This window comes from Pongo abelii, chromosome 10, assembly GCF_028885655.2.
Source record: "Pongo abelii isolate AG06213 chromosome 10, NHGRI_mPonAbe1-v2.0_pri, whole genome shotgun sequence".
Lineage (NCBI taxonomy): Eukaryota > Metazoa > Chordata > Mammalia > Primates > Hominidae > Pongo > Pongo abelii.
Window position 1 is genome coordinate 53,848,669 of NC_071995.2, and position 19,048 is coordinate 53,867,716.

Sequence of the window (19,048 nt, forward strand, 5' to 3'; positions counted from 1 at the left end):
AAGTGGTACACTTCCTTCTTTTATACCTTCACTCCTTAAATGACATAGATTCTCCCAAGAAGCAACAGGAAAACCAGCATCAGGCTCTGAGTATTTATTTCAGTTAATAGTAGTCTCCCAGGGAAGACTGGGGGAAATATAGGTGTTTCTGTCAACTCCAGGAAAATCACAGCGTCATATGAGAGTACTCAGACCTGCTGCCCACTGAGGAGTGGGCTGTTCTCACCAATGGGGCAAGAGCAGAAGATGCGGGGTAGACGCAGCCAGTGACTGCTGCTATGTGGCAGCTGGGGGACGGAGAAGTCTTGCTTCATAAGTCTGCGCCTGATATTGGGAGAAGGGGTAAACTGGTTAGCAATGGACGAAGGTAGCTTGTCTGTGCTTCTCCAAAGAAGGGAACACACCCATCTCCCAGTCTGCTTAGCCTTGATCCTAGCTTCCTCCCCTTCTCCTCACCTCCAGGGTTTACCCTGTCTTATTTCTGTGGTAACCTCTGTCCATTCCTCCCTCACCCCGTAAGCTTTCCTGCCTGAGGACCATACCACCCCAGGCCTGAGGGATCTGCCTTTCTTGCAGGTAGAAAACTCAGTTCACCCCAGGCCAGGCACGGTGGCTCACGCCTGTAATCCCAGCACTTTGGGAGGCCAAGGCGGGCAAATCACGAGGTCAGGAGTTTGAGACCAGCCTGGCCAACATGGTGAAACCCTGTCTTTACTAAAAATACAAAAATTAGCCAGGTGTGGTGGCGGGCGCCTGAAATCCCAGCTACTCGGGAAGCTGAAGCAGGAGAATCGCTTGAAACTGGAAGGTGGAGGTTGCAGTGAGCCGAGATTATGCCACTATACTCCAGCCTGGGCAAAAAGGGTGAAACTCTGTCTCAAAAAAAAAAAGAAAACTCAGTTTACCCAAACTACCCCCACTCTTCATATTATTAACAACAGTCATTAATATCAATTATTGCACTCTTGCTTCAGAGCTAGGTGCTTTACTCATTGTTTCTAATCTTTACAACAGCCCCACAGGGCAAGTATTAGTTTACCTACTTTTCAGAGGCTTAGACAGGTTAAGCTACTTCCCCCAGGTCTCACAAGCGAGACTGCAACCCAAGTCTGTCTAACTTACAAGCCTGGGCTCTTTCCTGGACACTATGCTTCCTCAAGGGGAGAGGTGGTTTCTTCTCCCCTTGAAGAAAAGTGAGTAGTGATAATAAGGGATAAGGGGGTCTGAGCTGTGTGATGAGGCCCTTACCTATATATCAGAGATGCAAGGACCACAGCCATCAACACCAGCAAGATGCCCACGAACAGCGGAGCCTGCCCAAGGCCTGCTTCTTGACCTGTGAGAAGAATCCCAGGCACTGCTTCATTCAGTGTCTGCTCCTTGCCAGCTGCCCTCTATCCACTCCCTTCCTCATCTTAGCTGTTGTCCAAGGACCTACCAGGCATGATAAGCTGGGTGCTGACCACTGCCAGGCTGTTGGCATCAGCCAGAGACACATTGAGGCAGTATGTCCCCGAGCCACCCTTCAGTATCTGGTGCAGAACCAGCTGGCAGGCTGGGCTGGGTAGCACAGGCTGGCACAGCCGCTGGGCAGGGGGCTGGCACCCTGGCGATGAGATCTCCATGCAGGCTTCCTTGGGCAGCCTGGAAGAGGTGTCAGCATATACAAGGGGATCTGGGAAGGGACACTAAATGCCAGAGAGCGAAGAAATAGTCAACCCAAGAGTTACCAGCACACTAGTGAGACACTCACCCGCCTTGGCAGGACACAGTCAGCTCAAATGCATCCCCCTCACTGGATGGCACAGCCTGCAGGATCTCGGCACTTTCAATACCCTCTGCAGAGTTGCAAGATTATCAAGTTAGGATTCCTCTACCTGGCCTCCCCAAAAGCCCAGAGACAGGAAAGCCCCAGGGCTGCTCTACCAATCCCATCCCTGTGCTTTCAAATGAGGACTCTGGCATTTGGGTATTCTTCCTATCTAGGTGAGTAATTCCTCCCAAGGTATGCTTCCACTGACCAACACTAGGCAGCACACAGCTGCCTCCATCAGCCCCCAAAGTAGGCAAGACTCACGGACGATGTCCAGGGTGACGGAAAAGGAACCATATCGATAGAGAACACAATCCAGGGGGACTTGTCTCTTCACCAGCCTTAAGGTGGCCGTACCATCCAGCAGGGGGCCCAGGGAACCTGGCAGGACAGGATCAAGGAGGCAAGATCAAGAGACAGATGACTCATCTGGAGGCAGAGGCCAAGCAGGCATTTTTTCAGGTTGAACCAGAGTTACTGGATTCTGGAGTCACAGGCTTGGAATCAGATAAGATCTGGGAAACCTTATTCTATAGATAAGGAAACTGAGGCCCAGAAGAAGAAAATGACTCCTCCAGAGTCACAGTTAGGGGTGGCATTGGAGTTTTAAAAAATCTCAAATGTTTATCACACCCCACACTATGCCAGGTCCTAGGCTAGACATTCAACATATGTTAACTCATTTAAGCATCACTGTTTCATTCCTCCCTTTTTGCTTTGGGATGGGAATCCAGGGTTGGGAAATGGAAGGATCAGGATCTCGGAATCTGGGAAGGATTCTCGTGCATTTATTCTTGAACAGAAAATGAGCTATAAATATTATATAAATGATCACAGTCTGTTCCCTGGTCTTGCCAACCGTTCTCAGCAGTAGAGAAAGCAACAAGCTCTTCCCTCATGGCCTAGGGGAAGACCTTGGTTTCCTGAACTCCAGACCTATTCCATGTCATTAAGAGAGACTGGAGGGCTTTACAGCCAGGCCAGTGAGAGCTCTGAGGGGACCATAGTGCTAAGCAAAGGATTGGGTAACATCTGAGTCCTGGGTAAGACTTACAGAGTAGAGTAGGGTACCCCACCTCCATGAACCTCATTCGCACTGGTACTCTTACCTGTAATACTTTCCGTAGACATGATTGAGCTGGCATCTGGACCCTCAGGCTCAGGGGTAGGTAGCTCTCTAGCTGTGGTCTCCACCCACTCTGTAGTTGTTACCTGTGCAGCTGTGGTTCCAGAAGGCACTACAATTGATACCTCTGCAGGTGTCATACCTATAGCCTCTGGAGTTGACATCTCTGCCAGTGTGGCACCCACGACCTCTGAAACTGGCACCTTCTCAGGTGTCGTAGCTGTGCTCTCTGCAGTTGGCATCTGCACAGGTGTAGTGCTTATGACTTCAGTGGTTGGCACCTGCACAGATGTGGTTCCAGAGGGCTCTGCAGTTGGCACCTGACCAGGTGTAGTACCCACGACTTCTGTAGTAGGCACTTGGCCAGCTGTGGTGTTAGGGCCCTCTGCAGTTGGCCTGTGCCCATCTGTGGTGCCTGGAACTGGGGAGGAGCCACAGGAGGTGAGAGGAATGGCAGCCTGCAGGACCACCTGGGCAGTGACTGGGCCAGGCTCCAGGTAAGTATGAGTGACCACAAGTGCCCGAGAGATCAGGGTTCCACTACTGTCTCCAAAGTCCCAGGTGTAGGAGAGGTCAGCTTCAGCCAGATAGCCACTGGGGTCATGGAGCTGGAGGGCAAAGGTCAGAGGCTGATTTCTCAGGAAGTGCTTGTTCCCTCCATCCAAAGCCCGCAGCTGGGACACGCTCACGGAGAAAGGTACCTGGTCTGGGATTGGAGCCAGAAAAGGTGAGAACCAGGCCTGAGCCACAGCTTCTCCTTTCACAGCCACACCCTCCAACTCCAAGCTGACTGGCTGGCCCTTCACTGGCACTAAGCCTCACATTTCTCTGCCTAGGTCTTCCTGGACCTTCTACTTAATAAGTTTGCACAGCATTTCACCTTTCCCCTTTCCAGTCCATCCAAGCCTCCCTGCCTTCTCTTGCCCTATGACTGGCCTTGCCCCTTCCTAAACCCTTACCAGTAATGGTGAAGGCTGAGCTGGAATGAGCAACAGGCACATAGCTCCGGGATCCCCGGCGATGGTAGACAGTCACTTCCATGGTGTGTGTGCCCAGCATTGCCCTGCCTGTCCCAATGCTCAGCCCAGACACTGGGCCCCCTAGAACTTGCCAGTATTGGCCTGAAGTTTTTGGAATGAAAAGCAAGGAAGAAGAGATTACTGGTCAAAGGGGACTGAGGGACAGGCTTAGAAACAGGGCACTGGAGATAGGAGCTCAGGAGGTATGATTACTTCAGAGGGTGTTTGGAAGGCTGTGATATGGGGGCACAGGGAAGGGGTCCTAATGAGGCATTCCATGGGGTAGGACTACAATTGAGGAAGAGCTGCCAGAAAGAATTATGATAGAGTTGAAGGGGGCTAGGTGCTATGAAAGAGAAAAGATCCAAGAGGAAAATGAAGATGAGAGAAAATCACAGAAGTTAAGGTGGAAGGGGCGGCCAAAAGAAAGGTGATCAGGTAGAAAGAAGTAAACACAAGTGTGGATGACAGGCTGAGAAGGGAGTCCCTCACCCCAGGTCTTCCAGACATAAACAAAGCTTCTCTTCTGAGACCAAGGGCCAGATGGGCAAGGTCCACCATCAGGGAAGATGCAGGCATCGTCAGTTTCCTGGGGATACACTGGCTGTCCTCCCCACACCTGGCTCCCTGAAAAGTAAATACAGAGTCACTCTCAAACCCTGGCATTCTTTTTTATATACCAAAACCCCTAAAATTGCTCCCAGGATATCAGAGAGAGGCTCTGGGAATATTCCCTAGCTAGAAAGTACATTCTCCATGGTATAACCATTTGGGGTGGTAGTTGGGGGTTGAGGGTGTGGAAACCACGTTTTTTTTTTAGAGACAGGGTCTTACTCTGATGCCCAGGCTGGAGTGCAGTGGTGTGATCACAGCTCATTGGAGTGTCAACCTCCCAGGGTCAAGCAATCCTCCCACCTCAGCCTCCCGAGTAGCTGGGACTACAGGTATGCACCACCATACCCAGCTAATTTTATTTTTTTGTAGAGACAGGGTCTTGCTATGTTGCCAGGGCTGGTCTTGAACTCCTGGGCTTAAGCAATCCTCCCGCCTCAGCCTCCTGAAGTGCTGGGTTTACAGGCGTGCACCACCATGCCTGGCCGGAAGCTATAATTTAATTGGCCAGGTGTGGTGGCTCATGGCTGTAAACCCAGCACTTTGGGAAGCTGAGGTGGGAGGACTTGCTTGAGGCAAGGAATTCAAGACCAGCCTGATCAACATAGCAAGACCCTGTCTCTACAAAATACATTTTAAAAAAATTAGCCAGGTGTGGTGGTATGCACCTGTAGTTCCAGCTACTCCAGGGGCTGAGGAAGGAGGATCACTTGAGCCCAGGAGGTTGAGGCTGCAATTAGCTATGATCGCACCACTGTACTCCAGCCTGGGAGAGAGAGAAGGACCCTGACTTTAAAATAAATAAATAAATAAATAAAATAAGAAAAAGAAAATAAATAAAATAAGAAAAAGAAATAAAAAAATAAAATAAGAAAAAGAAAAGAAAAAGAAGATATGTATATATATATACGTATATATACGTATATATACGTATATATATATAGCCACATATCAAAATATTTAGAGTGATTTGCTCTAGCTAGTGGAATAAAAATAGCAGCACTAGGGAGCCAGGTGCAGTGGCTCACACCTGTAATCCTAGCACTTTGGGAGTCTGAAGCGGTTAAATCACCTGAGGTCAGGAGTTCAAGACCAGCCTGGCCAACGTGGTAAAACCCTGTCTCTACTAAAAATACAAAAATTAACCAGGTGCATCGCTTCTCGGCCTTTTGGCTAAGATCAAGTGTAGTGTCTGTTCTTATCAGTTTAATATCTGATATGTTCTCTATTTGGGAACGCTATATTAAACGCATTTTTGGAACTGGGAGATGGAATAGGATCTTGCTCTATCCACTCCACGCATTGACCTGGTATTGCAATACTTCCAGGAACAGTGCACCTGCTCACCATCAGTAATAAAAACAGACTTTAAAAAAAAAATTAGCCAAGTGTGCTGGAGGAAACCTATAATCCTAGCTACCCAGGAGGCTGAGGCAGGAGAATCGCTGGAACCTGCGAGGTGGAGGCTGCAGTGAGCCAAGATCGCACCACTGCACTCCAGCCTGAGTGACACAGCGAGACTCTGTCTCAAAAATAAGTACATAAATAAATAACAGCACCAGATAACATTTATTTAGCCTTTACTGTAGGCTAGAGCAGATACAACAAGTACTTTACACATATTATCACATTGTAATCCTTACAACAATCCTTTTTTCTTTGGAAATGGAAACACAATAAGGTGGGCAGATCACTTGAGCTCAGGAGTTTGAGACCAGCCTGGGTAACATGGTGAAACCCCGTCTCTACTAAAAATACAAAAGAATTAGCCGGGCATGGTGACATGTGCCTGTACCAGCTACTCGGAAGGCTACTCCCAGCTACTCAGGAGGCTGAGGCGGGAGGATCACTGGAACCCAGGAGGCGGAGGTTGCAGTGAGCTGAGATCCTGCCACTGCACTCCAGCCTGAGCGACACAGCTAGACTCTGTCTCAAAAAAAAAAAAAGAAATGGAAACACAAAACAAGTAACTTGCCCAAGGTCACCTATCAAGGACAAATTTAAATATAGGTCTGTTCAACTTCTAGGTCCCCTGAATTCTGCTGTCCTCCACTTTAGGGACTGTAATTTTCTTTTTTCTTTTTGAGACAGGGTCTCACTCTGTCACCCAGGCTGAAGTGCAGTGGCGTGATCATGCAGTCTCGACCTCCCAGGCTCATGATCCTCCCACCTGAGACTCCTGAGTAGCAGGTACTACAGCTGTAATTTTCTTTTCTTTTTGCTGTTTTTTTTTTTTTTTTGAGATGGAGTCTTGCTCTGTCGCCCAGGCTGGAGTACAGTGGCATGATCTCGGCTCACTGCAAGCTCCACCTCCCGGGTTCACGCCATTCTCCTGTCTCAGCCTCCCAAGTAGCTGGGACTACATGCGCCTGCCACCACGCCCGGCTAATTTTTTGTATTTTTTTTTAGTAGAGACGGGGTTTCACCGTGTTAGCCAGGAAGGTCTCGATCTCCTGACCTTGTGATCTGCCCACTTCAGCCTCCTGAAGTGCTGCGATTACAGGCGTGAGCCACTGCGCCTGGCCTTCTCTGTGTTTTTAAATTTTAACTACAGTGAGTATGTACTACACATATAACTTGTTTTAAAAAATAGAGGAGGAGGCCGGGTGCGATGGCTCACACCTGTAATCCCAGAACTTTGTGAGGCCGAGGCAGGCGGATCACAAGGTCAGGAGATGGAGACTATCCTGACTAACACGGTGAAACCCTGTCTCTACTAAAAATAGAAAAAAAAATTAGCCAGGCATGGTGGCGGGCGCCTGTAATCCCAGCTACTCGGGAGGCTGAGGCAGGAGAATGGTGTGAACCCAGGAGGCAGAGCTTGTAGTGAGCCGAGATCGCGCCACTGTACTCAAGCCTGGGCGACAGAGCAAGACTCCGTCTCAAAAAAGAAAAAAAAAAAGTAGAGGAGGAAGGGGCATTCCCTGAGCTCACTGGGCATACCAGGGAACCTGAGCCCTAGGAATAAGGACCTAGAATAGAGAAGTACTCACCATTGATGATGGTATTGTTGACCCAGATAACCTGCCCATCTGGCAATGCCTTTTGGCTTCCAGGGAAGTTCAAGGCAATAGAGAAGGAGGCATTTGCGCCAATCAGTGTAGGCCCATCATTACTGACCTTGAGGGACACTTGACCACCTGGGAAGGAAAGTTACATTAGCTGAGACTCCTGGGCTTCCCCTCCCTGTATACGTTTCCCCTCCTTTTCTTCCCAAGCTACACTCAGTTCAGTTTATCTTGCTTTTTTTCTCACCCCACTCCCACCATGCCCTCCCCTGGAACTTCCAAATTCCTACCTCTCCAGCAGTCAAGTCTCTGGGCTTCTGTCCACTGTGGATACAGCTGCCTGTTCCAGGCTTTGGTTCTGAGTTGCCTTGAGACACCAAGCCAGTCCTGATTTCTGGGTCCTAAAAGGAACGTGCCATGAAGGGCCCTAGGATCCTTTCAGTTCCTTCTCAGGGATAACAATCTATTCATGTCACCCCATTCATTCTCACATTCGAAGTGCTTTTTTTTTTTTTTTTTTTTTTTTGAGATGGCGTTTCGCTCTTGTTGCCCAGGCTGGAGTGCAATGGCGCGATCTCGGCTCATTGCAACCTCTGTCTCCTGGGTTCAAGCGATTCTCCTGCCTCAGCCTCCTGAGTAGCTGGGATTACAGGCATGTGTCACCATGCCAGGCTAATTTTGTATTTTTAGTAGAGATGGGGTTTCTCCATGTTGGTTGGTCTGGTCTCGAACTCCCGACCTTAGGTGATCTGCCCACCTCGGCCTCCCAAAGTGCTGGGATTACAGGCGTGAGCCACTGCGCCTGGCCAAAGTGCATTTTTAAAACTCATTTATTTGGCCGGGTGCGGTGGCTCACACCTGTAATCCCAGCACTTTGGGAGGCTGAGGCGGGTGGATCATGAGGTCAAGAGATAGAGACCATCCTGGCCAACATGGGGAAACCCCGTCTCTACTAAAAATACAAAAATTAGCCGGGCGTGGTGGCGGGCACCTGTAGTTCCAGCTACTCAGTAGGCTGAGGCAGGAGAATTGCTTGAACCTGGGAGGCGGAGGTGGCAGTGAGCCGAGATCATGCCACTGCACTCCAGCCTGGGCTACAGAGCGAGACTCCGTCTCAAAAATAAAATAAAAATTTACTTTTGAACATGATCAAATTTGTGCTTTAGAAAGATCACGATGGCAAGCAGTGAAGAGGATGGATTAGAGGCCGGCAGAGATTGGGGATGGGGACAGGGAAGACAAAATTATTGTAACTGTCCAAGAGAGGTCTGAGAAGAAAAGGATATGCTGGACCTCCATCTGCCCCCACCCAGGTCCGACAGCTATCAACACCTTGCCACATTGGCTTTGTTTATCCTTACTAGTTGTTATTTTTGTTTTCGTTTTGGCTAAAGTATGTAAAAGCAAATCCCAAACATCGTGTTATTTTAACCCTACAAATTTAAAAAATATGAGTATTTTCTTGCATAAGCACAATGTCATTTCATGCTAGACAAAATTATCAAACTCAGTCCACATAAAATTTCATGAATATCTGGAAAAATGTCTTATGATTTTTAAAATCAGGATCCAAAATATAAGCACAGTCTTTTTGTTAAGAGCCTTAGGTGGGTCAGTGTGAACAGACTCTTTCCAGGATACATTAAGGAATATAGTAAAAGAAAAAGACTTGAAACTGCAGCACAGCGAGGAAAGTCAGATCAAGGAGAACTTCCTAGAAATCTGTGAGACTAAACATCTAGGGAGAAAGCGGGGCTGGGATATAATGTATATATTTCAGCACAGCAGAAACTACCCTCACCCCATTTTTCCCTTTCCTGCAGAAACCTCTGTCCCCTCCCCTTCCCTCCCCTCTCCTCTCCTTTCTGTATATAGTTCAGCACAGCAAAAGCTACCCTCACCCCATTTTTCCCTTTCCTGCAGAAACTTCCTTCCCTTTCCTTTCCCTTTTCCTTTCCCCTTTCCTTTCCTTTTGATTCAGGGTTTTGCTGTCTCACCCTGCGTGCAGTGGCACGTTCATCGCTCACTGCAGCCTCAGCCTCAAACTCCTAGGCTGAAGCCATCTTCCTGATTAGCTTCCCAAGTAGCTAGGACCACAGGTGCTCACCACCAGGCCCGGCTAATTTTTTTTTTTTGAGACAGAGTTTCGCTCTTGTTGCCCAGGCTGGAAGGCTGGAGTACAATGGCACGATCTCAGCTTACTACAACCTCCGCCTCCCGGGTTCAAGCGATTTTCCTGCCTCAGCCTCCTGAGTGGCTGGGATTACAGGCATGCGCCACCACGCCCAGCTAATTTTGTATTTTTAGTAGAGACTAGATTTCTCTATGTTGGTCAGGCTGGTCTCAAACTCCCAACTTCAGCTGATCCACCTGCCTTGGCCTCGCAAAGTGCTGGGATTACAGGCGTGAGCCACCAAGCCTGGCCTAGGCCTGGCTAATTTTTTTACTTTTTGTAGAGACAGGGTCTCACTGTGTTGCTCAGGCTGGTCTTGAACTCCTGGGCTCAAGCAATCCTATGGCCACGGCCTCCCAAAGTGCTGGGATTACAGGTGTGAGCCACCACAACCGGCCTCCTTATCTCCTTTCTTTTCTTTTCTTTTTTATTTTTTTGAGACAGAGTCTTGCTCTGTTGCCCAGGCTAGAATGCAGTGGTGTGATCTCTCGGCTCACTGCAACCTCTGCCTCCCAGGTTCAAGCGATTCTTGTGCCTCAGCCTCCCAAGTAGTTGGGATTACAGGTGCGTACCACCATGCCCAGCTAATTTTTGTATTTTTAGTAGAAATGGAGTTTCACCATATTGGCCAGGCTGGTCTGACCTCAAGTGATCCACCCATCTCAGCCTCTCAAAGTGCTAGGATTACAGGCATGAGTTACTGTACCGGGCCTCATCCCCTTTCTTTTCTTTTTTTTTTTTTTTGAGACGGAGACTCGCTCTGTCACCCAGGCTGGAGTGCAGTGGCATGATCTTGGCTCACTGCAACCTCCGCCTTCCGGGTTCAAGTGATTCTCCTGCCTCAGCCTTCTGAGTAGCTGGGACTACAGGCATGTGCCACCATGCCCGGCTAATTTTTGTACTTTTAGTAGAGGCGGGGTTTCACCATATTGGCCAGGCTGGTTTCGAACTCCTGACCTCGTGATCCACCCGCTTCAGCCTCCCAAAGTGCTGGGATTACAGGCGTGAGCCACGGTGCCCGGCCTCATCCCCTTTCTGATGTGTGCTGTAACCCTAGCTGATTCTGCTGGGGGAGGATCTGGAATCATCTATTGAGCATCCCACCACTAGAGCAAGAGAAGTCATAAGGTACCCCATTCTTTCTCCACTTCCAACTCTCAGAGCAGCACGGGACATTCCAGACCCTCTCACCACCCCACCCCCGCCCCTTGCTCCTGTCACGAGGCCCAATCCCCCAGAGCCCTTTCATGTGATGCTCAGCTGAGACCCCTCTGCCTATCTCTCCAGCCCCAGAACAAAAGGTCTGGGCTGTGCTCACCCGTACCCATCCCAAAAGGAGAGGATTGTATCTCCTTAGTATTCTTACCCAATACCACATTCTCTGACTCCCCACTTTAAATCTCCTACCCCAAGAGACGTTTCCTAAAAGAGTCTCCTGCACATTTCACCCCTTTGGAGCCAGTGCTCCAGCTCACTGCCAAGGAAGCCTCAGAATCAGTGCCACAGAGACCTTCTATCCTTCTGCCGCTCCAAGCATATGAGATTATTTTCAGGCTCAATCCCAAATCTCCATGTAGGGAGGGAGCCCAGGTGCCCACATCCTCACTAAATCAAATGAGTGGGAGACGCCTGAAATATTGCCGCTATCTCCCATTAGGAGGACAGAAACCAGAGCAGGGGGAGTTCATCCCCAAGTTCACACCTGCTCGTGTCCACATATCCACACATACCTTTTGTAGCCCCCACAGCCAGCAAAGCACCTATCACAGCCAAATGAAGAAGGCATCTTTTTAGCACCAGATCCATTGTGTTCTTCCTGTTCTTCCCTCCAGCAACCAAAGGCACTGGGGAGACTGGGATAGGCCCCTATATAAGAAAAGGGTGCTCATTTGCATAGCCCTTCCTCTTCTCCCTCAGAGAAGGCCTGGGAGGGGCCGGAGGAGAGGAAAAAGGAAAAACTGACAAACGGATCCTGGTCCCTAGACATTGCTTTCCCATCCTGCTACTCAATGACAGTTTCTGGTTTCACTGGATCACTCTCATCTTGATACACTCCCGGGCAAGAGCTAACTGATAGGCAGCTGCATAACACATACCAGACACAACAGTTTATCATGGGAGAGTGAATTAAACCAGGAACTTCTCAAAAAGACAGAAAAAGAACCCTGCATGCCAAAACAGAGACAGTGTCGGGGTAGGCTATGAGGCAGAGGCAACGACTCCTCTGAGGCCCAGGATTCCTTTGCAAAGAGATTCCTGGCTTCCTGCTTTCCAAAGGAGGCTACTGGGCCAGGTAGAATTTAACCTTAGGTCGATACATATTTTCCCCAGGAGTGGTGAAAATAGTCAGTTAGAAATCAAGAAATCCCTACAGACTAGAGACATAGGTAGGAAACTTGGACCCAAAGCAGGTACTTGGGAAGAGTGTTCAGCCGCCCCACCGGGGAAGAAACTTGTCTAGCCCCCAAGAACCAAACTTGCCTAGGGCGGGGTCATTTGCGGGGAGGAGCGCTGGGCTCGCCCCCCGGCCCTGACGTTGACCAATAGAAAGGCCTGGGGGCGGAGCCAGGGAAACGCGGGAAGCAGGGGCGGGGCCTCTGGTGGCGGTCGGGAACTCGGGGGGAGGCGGCAACATTGTTTCAAGTTGGCCAAATTGACAAGAGCGAGAGGTATACTGCGTTCCATCCCGACCCGGGGCCACGGTACTGGGCCCTGTTTCCCCCTCCTCGGCCCCCGAGAGCCAGGGTCCGCCTTCTGCAGGGTTCCCAGGCCCCCGCTCGAGGGCCGGGCTGACCAGACTCGCTGGCGCTTCATGGAGAACTTCCAAAAGGTGGAAAAGATCGGAGAGGGCACGTACGGAGTTGTGTACAAAGCCAGAAACAAGTTGACGGGAGAAGTGGTGGCGCTTAAGAAAATCCGCCTGGACACGTGAGTGGCCTCTGTACCCGGGAATCCTAACTGGGGACCTCCTTGATTGTCCCCCCCAACCCCCCACGGGCGGGTAGCCGTCCAGGGACCGGAAGAGAGCAGGGAGGGACTTCTTTAGAAGTGGAGAGGTGGGTTGGGGGCCAGTAGAAGGTGGAGAGTATACTTATACTCCCTGGGGAGAGTATAGGGTGGTGTGGAATCCATGGAAAACTTTCTTCCCAAACTGAGCCGGATCGTGACCCCAAATGTGCGACTACAGACTCGGGGAGAGAAAGGAGGTCTCTGAGATGAGGTCCAAGACTCTCCATGGAGTGGAGTTATGTGGGAACCGGCGAGAATCGCCTTTCTGAATGAAGAGCCCTCTTCACTGCCCCACCCTCACCTTAGAATTCTCTCCTCTTTCCAAAGAATGGCAGTTGAACCTCACTGGCCCCTGTGGGGAGGCTGGGGACTACTCCTGCATTCCCCCCCCCCCGCCCCCATTACAGTCTCCCTGCTTCACCTTCACCAGGCGACTTTACTTACCTACCCCTGGGAAAAGAGGAGATAATGACCTTAATATGTCCAAAAGTCACACCCTGACTACCCAAGAATTAGCTCTTACCATCACCCTTTCTCTTCTCTCACTTTCCTAGGGGGTGCTGGGTGGTGTCTCCTTGGGGGAAAGAAATGACTAGGTTGGGGGAAAAGGAATATTTGTAACCATATTCCCATCTCTGCTTTCCCAACCTCTCCAAGTGAGACTGAGGGTGTGCCCAGTACTGCCATCCGAGAGATCTCTCTGCTTAAGGAGCTTAACCATCCTAATATTGTCAAGTAAGTATGTGTCTGAGAGGTGATCCAGCTGGAAAGGAGGATAAGTTCTGTCTGTACAGTGCGGGCATTTCTCTCTCTTGCACCTCCATTTCCTCAAACTTTCCTTCTCTAGGCTGCTGGATGTCATTCACACAGAAAATAAACTCTACCTGGTTTTTGAATTTCTGCACCAAGATCTCAAGAAATTCATGGATGCCTCTGCTCTCACTGGCATTCCTCTTCCCCTCATCAAGGTAATGCTTCTCATAAGCTCCTCCCATCATGGGCATGTCTTGGGGGACTGGTGGCAGGCAATTCAGGGTGATATTTTATGATCTTGGCCTCCTTCTGAGCCCTCATCTCCTATACACGCACACTCCCCTTCATTTTGTGTCTCCTTCCCTGCTCATTATATTCATTAACCCTAGGGTTGGACTGAACAATCAAAGTTGAAACTAGTGAGTCAACCTAGCAACTCAGGTGGGAGGTCAGATGAAACTCAGATAAATGGGATTTGAGAGCACTTGGTAAATTCCTCCAAAAAGCCCTTCCATTTGGTGGAAGAACTAGCTGGTGAGTCTCTATTGTCTATTTTAGGGCTGGATTCTTCACTCCCAGAGCTACTTTCAATCTATTAACAAACATTTGTTCAATGCACAGCATATAGAAAAGGGATGCAAAATTGAGTAAGACTTGGTCCTTATGCTCTCTAGGCTGACAGTCCATTGGGAGAAATAGCTTGTAAATATGTAACTATAATCCAACATAGTAAAGGCTTTAGTAGAGTTTTGGGGGCACAGAGCAAACCCAGTCTGCTCACTAATGGAGAAACACAGTCCTCTCTTTCTCCTTTGTCAGAGCTATCTGTTCCAGCTGCTCCAGGGCCTAGCTTTCTGCCATTCTCATCGGGTCCTCCACCGAGACCTTAAACCTCAGAATCTGCTTATTAACACAGAGGGGGCCATCAAGCTAGCAGACTTTGGACTAGCCAGAGCTTTTGGAGTCCCTGTTCGTACTTACACCCATGAGGTGAGTCCCTTTATGTCTTTTTTCTCTGAGTTTCCCAAGAGGTGTTAACTAGGGTATTCACAAAGTTACTAAAAATATCTGGCTAACAGTTTCTTACTAGGTAGAAATAATCTCTTGACATCCTAAAGAGTCTTAGAGTATGCGTGGAATTCATACTGTGTTGCTAACTGGGCTCACGCCTGTAATCCCAATACTTTGGGAGGTTGAGGTGGGAGGATCACTTGAGCCCAGGAGTTCGAGACTATCATAGGCAACATAGCGAGACCCCATCTCTACAAATCTACAGAAAGAAAAAATTTAGAAATAAAATTATGACCAATTTGTCTCAAGTTTTTCCAGGAAGATCTCAAATTGGGGGTTCAGTCCAGAACTATGGACTGGAAATCAGTGGGAGGGGAAAGATGGAGGGAAGGAAACGGCTTGTTAAGAGGCCAAGAGTAAGCAGAGTAGTGTTGAGGAACTGAGATGTGGGAATTTCCATACCCTATAAACCACCCCGCCCCTCCCTATTCCTGTCCTTCAGGTGGTGACCCTGTGGTACCGAGCTCCTGAAATCCTCCTGGGCTGCAAATATTACTCCACAGCTGTGGACATCTGGAGCCTGGGCTGCATCTTTGCTGAGATGGTATGGAGCCTTGCCCAAGTTCGACCCAGCCCCCTCCCCCTCCTCCCCACATCCAAGAACAACAGAACTGTTTCTTGGCCCAGACCTATGGCCCTTCTATCACAGGGTTCTCTCTCTAAAGTAGCACCAAGGGGAATGGTGGGAAGGGATGCAACTGTTGCCCTGATATCAACCACAATGTTAGGATATCCTCAAACAGCCTTAATACCTAGTATACATCTCTTATCCCTGAAATGAGTTAAAGCATTTCTGCAGCTGTTTTAGCTGTAGTCTGCATATATTTGGGAGAATGATTCCATTTAGTGCCTCTTTTATTTCAGGCCTTCATTTCAAGGCTTGTAGACCTTGTTGTATGGTGCCAGCAATGTAGTGAAGACAACTGTGGTCACTTTACCCACACCCTTCATTTAAACTGCAGATTTAGGCAGGGTGCAGTGGCTCACACCTGTAATCCCAGCACTTTAGGAGGCTGAGGTAGGTGGATTACCTGAGGTCAGGAATTTGAGACCAGCCTGGCCAACATGGTAAAACCCTGTCTCTACTAAAAATACAAAAATTAGCCAGGTGTGGCTACTTGGGATTACACACCTGTAATCCCAGCTACTTGGGAGGCCAAGGCAGGAGAATCGGTTGAACCCGGGAGATGGAGGTTGCAGTGAGCCGAGATTGCACCACTGCACTCCAGCCTGGGTGACAGAACGAGATTCCATCTCAAAAAAAAAAAAAAAAAAAAAAAAAAGATTTAGATCACGTCTCCCTTCAACCTCTGGCTTTTCACACTGAAGGATCCTTGAGGCCTGGCTTTATGTAGAAGCTCCCATCTCCTTTAATACAACAGTGCAGTGCAGTAGGCTGAGTCTTCAAATCAGCAATATGTTTTATTGTCTTTTATCTTGGTTGTAACCAAGAGCTTAAAGACCATTAGCCTATACATATGTAATGTGCATTTATCCCCCAGTGCATTACCTTACAATTGTCCATATTCCTCTCTCAATTCATCAAAAAATATTTGTTAAGCACCTAGTGGGTACCCAGCACCATGCTAGGTGCTATAGGGAACACAGAAGAAATGGAAGACAGAGTCTCTGCCCACTGTGCTCCTATCTAGAAGTGGCTGCATCACAAGGTTGGGGGATGACCGCAGTGTCTACCCCATACCCCTTGAGTGGCTTGGGATACCTTTGCTACATGTCAGTGGCACCCCAGACATTCACCCCCTCCCAGACCCACCCAGCCTTGGAAATCTGCAAAGCCATGGTTGGGGGAAGGAAGGAGGGGGCGAGGAGACAGATGAAGGGACTTCATTGTCTCAGGTTCTGTGTGACTGACCCCATGAAATGCCCTGGGGAGGGAGTCATGGGGCCCCGCTGACCTTTTACTGTCTGTGGGAACTCCTTTGTATAGAGGAGAGTTTTGACTGACGTCAACATGGGTCTTGGTATTTTCTCTTTCCCCATTTTCAGGTGACTCGCCGGGCCCTATTCCCTGGAGATTCTGAGATTGACCAGCTCTTCCGGATCTTTCGGACTCTGGGGACCCCAGATGAGGTGGTGTGGCCAGGAGTTACTTCTATGCCTGATTACAAGCCAAGTTTCCCCAAGTGGGCCCGGCAAGATTTTAGTAAAGTTGTACCTCCCCTGGATGAAGATGGACGGAGCTTGTTATCGGTGAGAGTGGGCACCTGTTTTCCCTCATTCATTTCTCCCAGGGAAGGGCTTTTCCAGGATGAAGGAAGGATGAGACCCTGAAATCTGGGCCTCAGTATTTCATTTCCCTGGTTCCTGCTCTCCCTGTTGGCACACTGATTCAGCTATGGGAGGATGGAAGTGAGAATTCTGCTTTGGGTAGAAGGAGTTCTGGTTTCCTGAACTCCTAAATGGGAACACCTGCTGCCCATTTAGTCCACTATCACATCATTGAAGTCAACATACATCTCTCCCTCTAGCAAATGCTGCACTACGACCCTAACAAGCGGATTTCGGCCAAGGCAGCCCTGGCTCACCCTTTCTTCCAGGATGTGACCAAGCCAGTACCCCATCTTCGACTCTGATAGCCTTCTTGAAGTCCCCAGCCCTAATCTCACCCTCTCCTCCAGTGTGGGCTTGACCTGGCTTGGCCTTGGGCTATTTGGACTCAGGTGGGCCCTCTGATCTTGCCTTAAACACTCACCTTCTAGTCTTGGCCAGCCAACTCTGGGAATACGGGGGTGAAAGGGAGGAACCAGTGAAAATGAAAGGAAGTTTCAGTATTAGATGCACTTAAGTTAGCCTCCACCACCCTTTCCCCCTTCTCTTAGTTATTGCTGAAGAGGGTTGGTATAAAAATTAAAAAAAAAAAAGCCTTCCTACACATTAGATTTGCCGTACCAATCTCTGAATGCCCCATAATTATTATTTCCAGTGTTTGGGATGACCAGGATCCCAAGCCTCCTGCTGTCACAATGTTTATAAAGGCCAAATGATAGTAGGGGCTAAGTTGGAGCTTTTGAGAACCAAGTAAAATAAAACCACTGGGAGGAGTCTATTTTAAAGAATTCGGTTGAAAAAAATAGATCCAATCAGTTTATACCCTAGTTAGTGTTTTGCCTCACCTAACAGGTTGGGAGACTGAAGACTCAGCCCGGGTGGGGCTGCAGAAAAATGATTGGCCCCAGTCCCCTTGTTTGTCCCTTCTACAGGCATGAGGAATCTGGGAGGCCCTGGGACAGCGATTGTGCTTCATTCCAATCTATTGCTTCACCATGGCCTTATGAGGCAGGTGAAAGATGTTTGAATTTTTCTTTTCCTTTTAGTATTCTTAGTTCTTCAGTTGCCAGGGATCCCTGATCCCATTTTCCTCTGAAGTCCACCTCCTACCCCATAGGAGTTAGAAGTTAGGGTTTAGGCATCATTTTGAGAATGCTGACACTTTTTCAGGGCTGTGATGGAGTGAGGGCATGGGTAAAAATATTTCTTTAAAAGAAGGATGAACAATTATATTTATATTTCAGGTTATATCCAATAGTAGAGTTGGCTTTTTTTTTTTTTTGGTCATAGTGGGTGGATTTGTTGCCGTGTGCACCTTGGGATTTTGTAATGACAGTGCTAAAAAAAAAAAAGCATTTTTTGTTGTTGTTGTTTATGATTTGTCTCTGTCACCCTTGTCCTTGAGTGCTCTTGCTATTAACGTTATTTGTAATTTAGTTTGTAGTTCATTAAAAAAATGTGCCTAGTTTTATAGTTCATCTCTTTCCTCCTCTTATTTACTGAAAGAATGGTGGGAGACAGAATATGAATATGTATATGTGATCATTGATTTCAGACCCCTTTTCCTAATCTCTCTGTGCATGGCTGCCCACCCCACCCCATTTTGGCTAGTGCTGACGGTGAACAAAGTGGTTATTATCGTCCCTATTTATGGCTGGGGAAACTGAAGTCTATATACTTCCTACTTCACTTTCTCCACACACCAGCAAACCTCCTTTCCCCCAGCCAACATACCACACACACACCACATACACACAACACACCACATACACACACCACACACACATCATATACACACATATACCACACACACCACGTATACATATACCAAATACACACACACCCCATACACACACACACACTCATGCACATACATAGCGGCAGAAAGAGGGCTCCCGGGGAATTTGCCTTTCGACACTGCATTTCCCAGTAAGCCCGCTGTTTTTCCTTTCTGTTTCATATCACAAACAGAAAAGTTTTCCAAAGATTCTTTTATTTACATTTACATACGATTCTGAAAAAGCGTCTCCAAGCTACCACTTCTTGTAGTTGCCATTGTCTCATTCCACCAAAAAACATCTCAGACCGCCTGCCGGCCACTGTAAATACGTCTGTCCTCTGAAGCCTCACTAAAAGGAGGAAGCGCTGATGTCAGGGTTACTTAAATTCCCAGGC

General features: G+C 48.5%; 2 protein-coding genes and 1 non-coding gene across 4 annotated transcripts; 2 read left to right on the top strand and 1 right to left on the bottom strand.

Annotated features, from left to right (window-relative positions):
- Window positions 1–79: 79 nt before the first annotated feature.
- PMEL (premelanosome protein) lies at window positions 80–12,220 on the bottom strand. The gene is made up of 11 exons (XM_024256598.3): window positions 11,482–12,220; window positions 7,869–7,979; window positions 7,564–7,710; window positions 4,451–4,585; window positions 3,899–4,060; window positions 2,923–3,645; window positions 2,078–2,194; window positions 1,754–1,838; window positions 1,439–1,644; window positions 1,249–1,336; window positions 80–324 (listed from the first exon to the last, which is right to left on the bottom strand). The coding sequence occupies exons 1-11, from the start codon at window positions 11,555–11,557 to the stop codon at window positions 189–191; spliced, it is 1,986 nt and encodes a 661-aa protein (XP_024112366.1). The 5' UTR covers window positions 11,558–12,220; the 3' UTR covers window positions 80–188.
- Window positions 5,724–5,914, top strand: LOC112136025 (U2 spliceosomal RNA). Its single transcript, XR_002917231.1, has one exon. It is a non-coding gene; the product is annotated as a U2 spliceosomal RNA (small nuclear RNA).
- Window positions 12,221–12,315: 95 nt separating the features above from the next.
- Window positions 12,316–18,351, top strand: CDK2 (cyclin dependent kinase 2). 2 transcript variants are annotated; one of them, XM_002823387.4, is made up of 7 exons: window positions 12,316–12,679; window positions 13,418–13,495; window positions 13,608–13,728; window positions 14,333–14,503; window positions 15,027–15,128; window positions 16,592–16,795; window positions 17,074–18,351. In XM_002823387.4, exons 1-7 carry the CDS (start codon window positions 12,564–12,566, stop codon window positions 17,176–17,178), a joined length of 897 nt encoding a protein of 298 aa, XP_002823433.1. In that variant the 5' UTR covers window positions 12,316–12,563; the 3' UTR covers window positions 17,179–18,351. The 2 variants fall into 2 exon arrangements, with proteins under 2 accessions (XP_002823433.1, XP_054383267.1); XM_054527292.2 differs by lacking the exon at window positions 14,333–14,503 and having other exon boundaries at window positions 12,326–12,679.
- Window positions 18,352–19,048: the final 697 nt, after the last annotated feature.

Coding starts and splice junctions, on each gene's coding strand:
- PMEL (XM_024256598.3), bottom strand. CDS start 11,557: ATGGATCTGGTGCTAAAAAGATGCCTTCTTCATTTGGCTGTGATAGGT. Junction 4,586..7,563: donor CAACAATACCATCATCAATG/GTGAGTACTTCT, acceptor TTTACTTTTCAG/GGAGCCAGGTGTGGGGAGGA. Junction 1,645..1,753: donor ACTGTGTCCTGCCAAGGCGG/GTGAGTGTCTCA, acceptor CACCTCTTCCAG/GCTGCCCAAGGAAGCCTGCA.
- CDK2 (XM_002823387.4), top strand. CDS start 12,564: ATGGAGAACTTCCAAAAGGTGGAAAAGATCGGAGAGGGCACGTACGGA. Junction 13,496..13,607: donor AACCATCCTAATATTGTCAA/GTAAGTATGTGT, acceptor TTCCTTCTCTAG/GCTGCTGGATGTCATTCACA. Junction 15,129..16,591: donor GCTGCATCTTTGCTGAGATG/GTATGGAGCCTT, acceptor CCCCATTTTCAG/GTGACTCGCCGGGCCCTATT.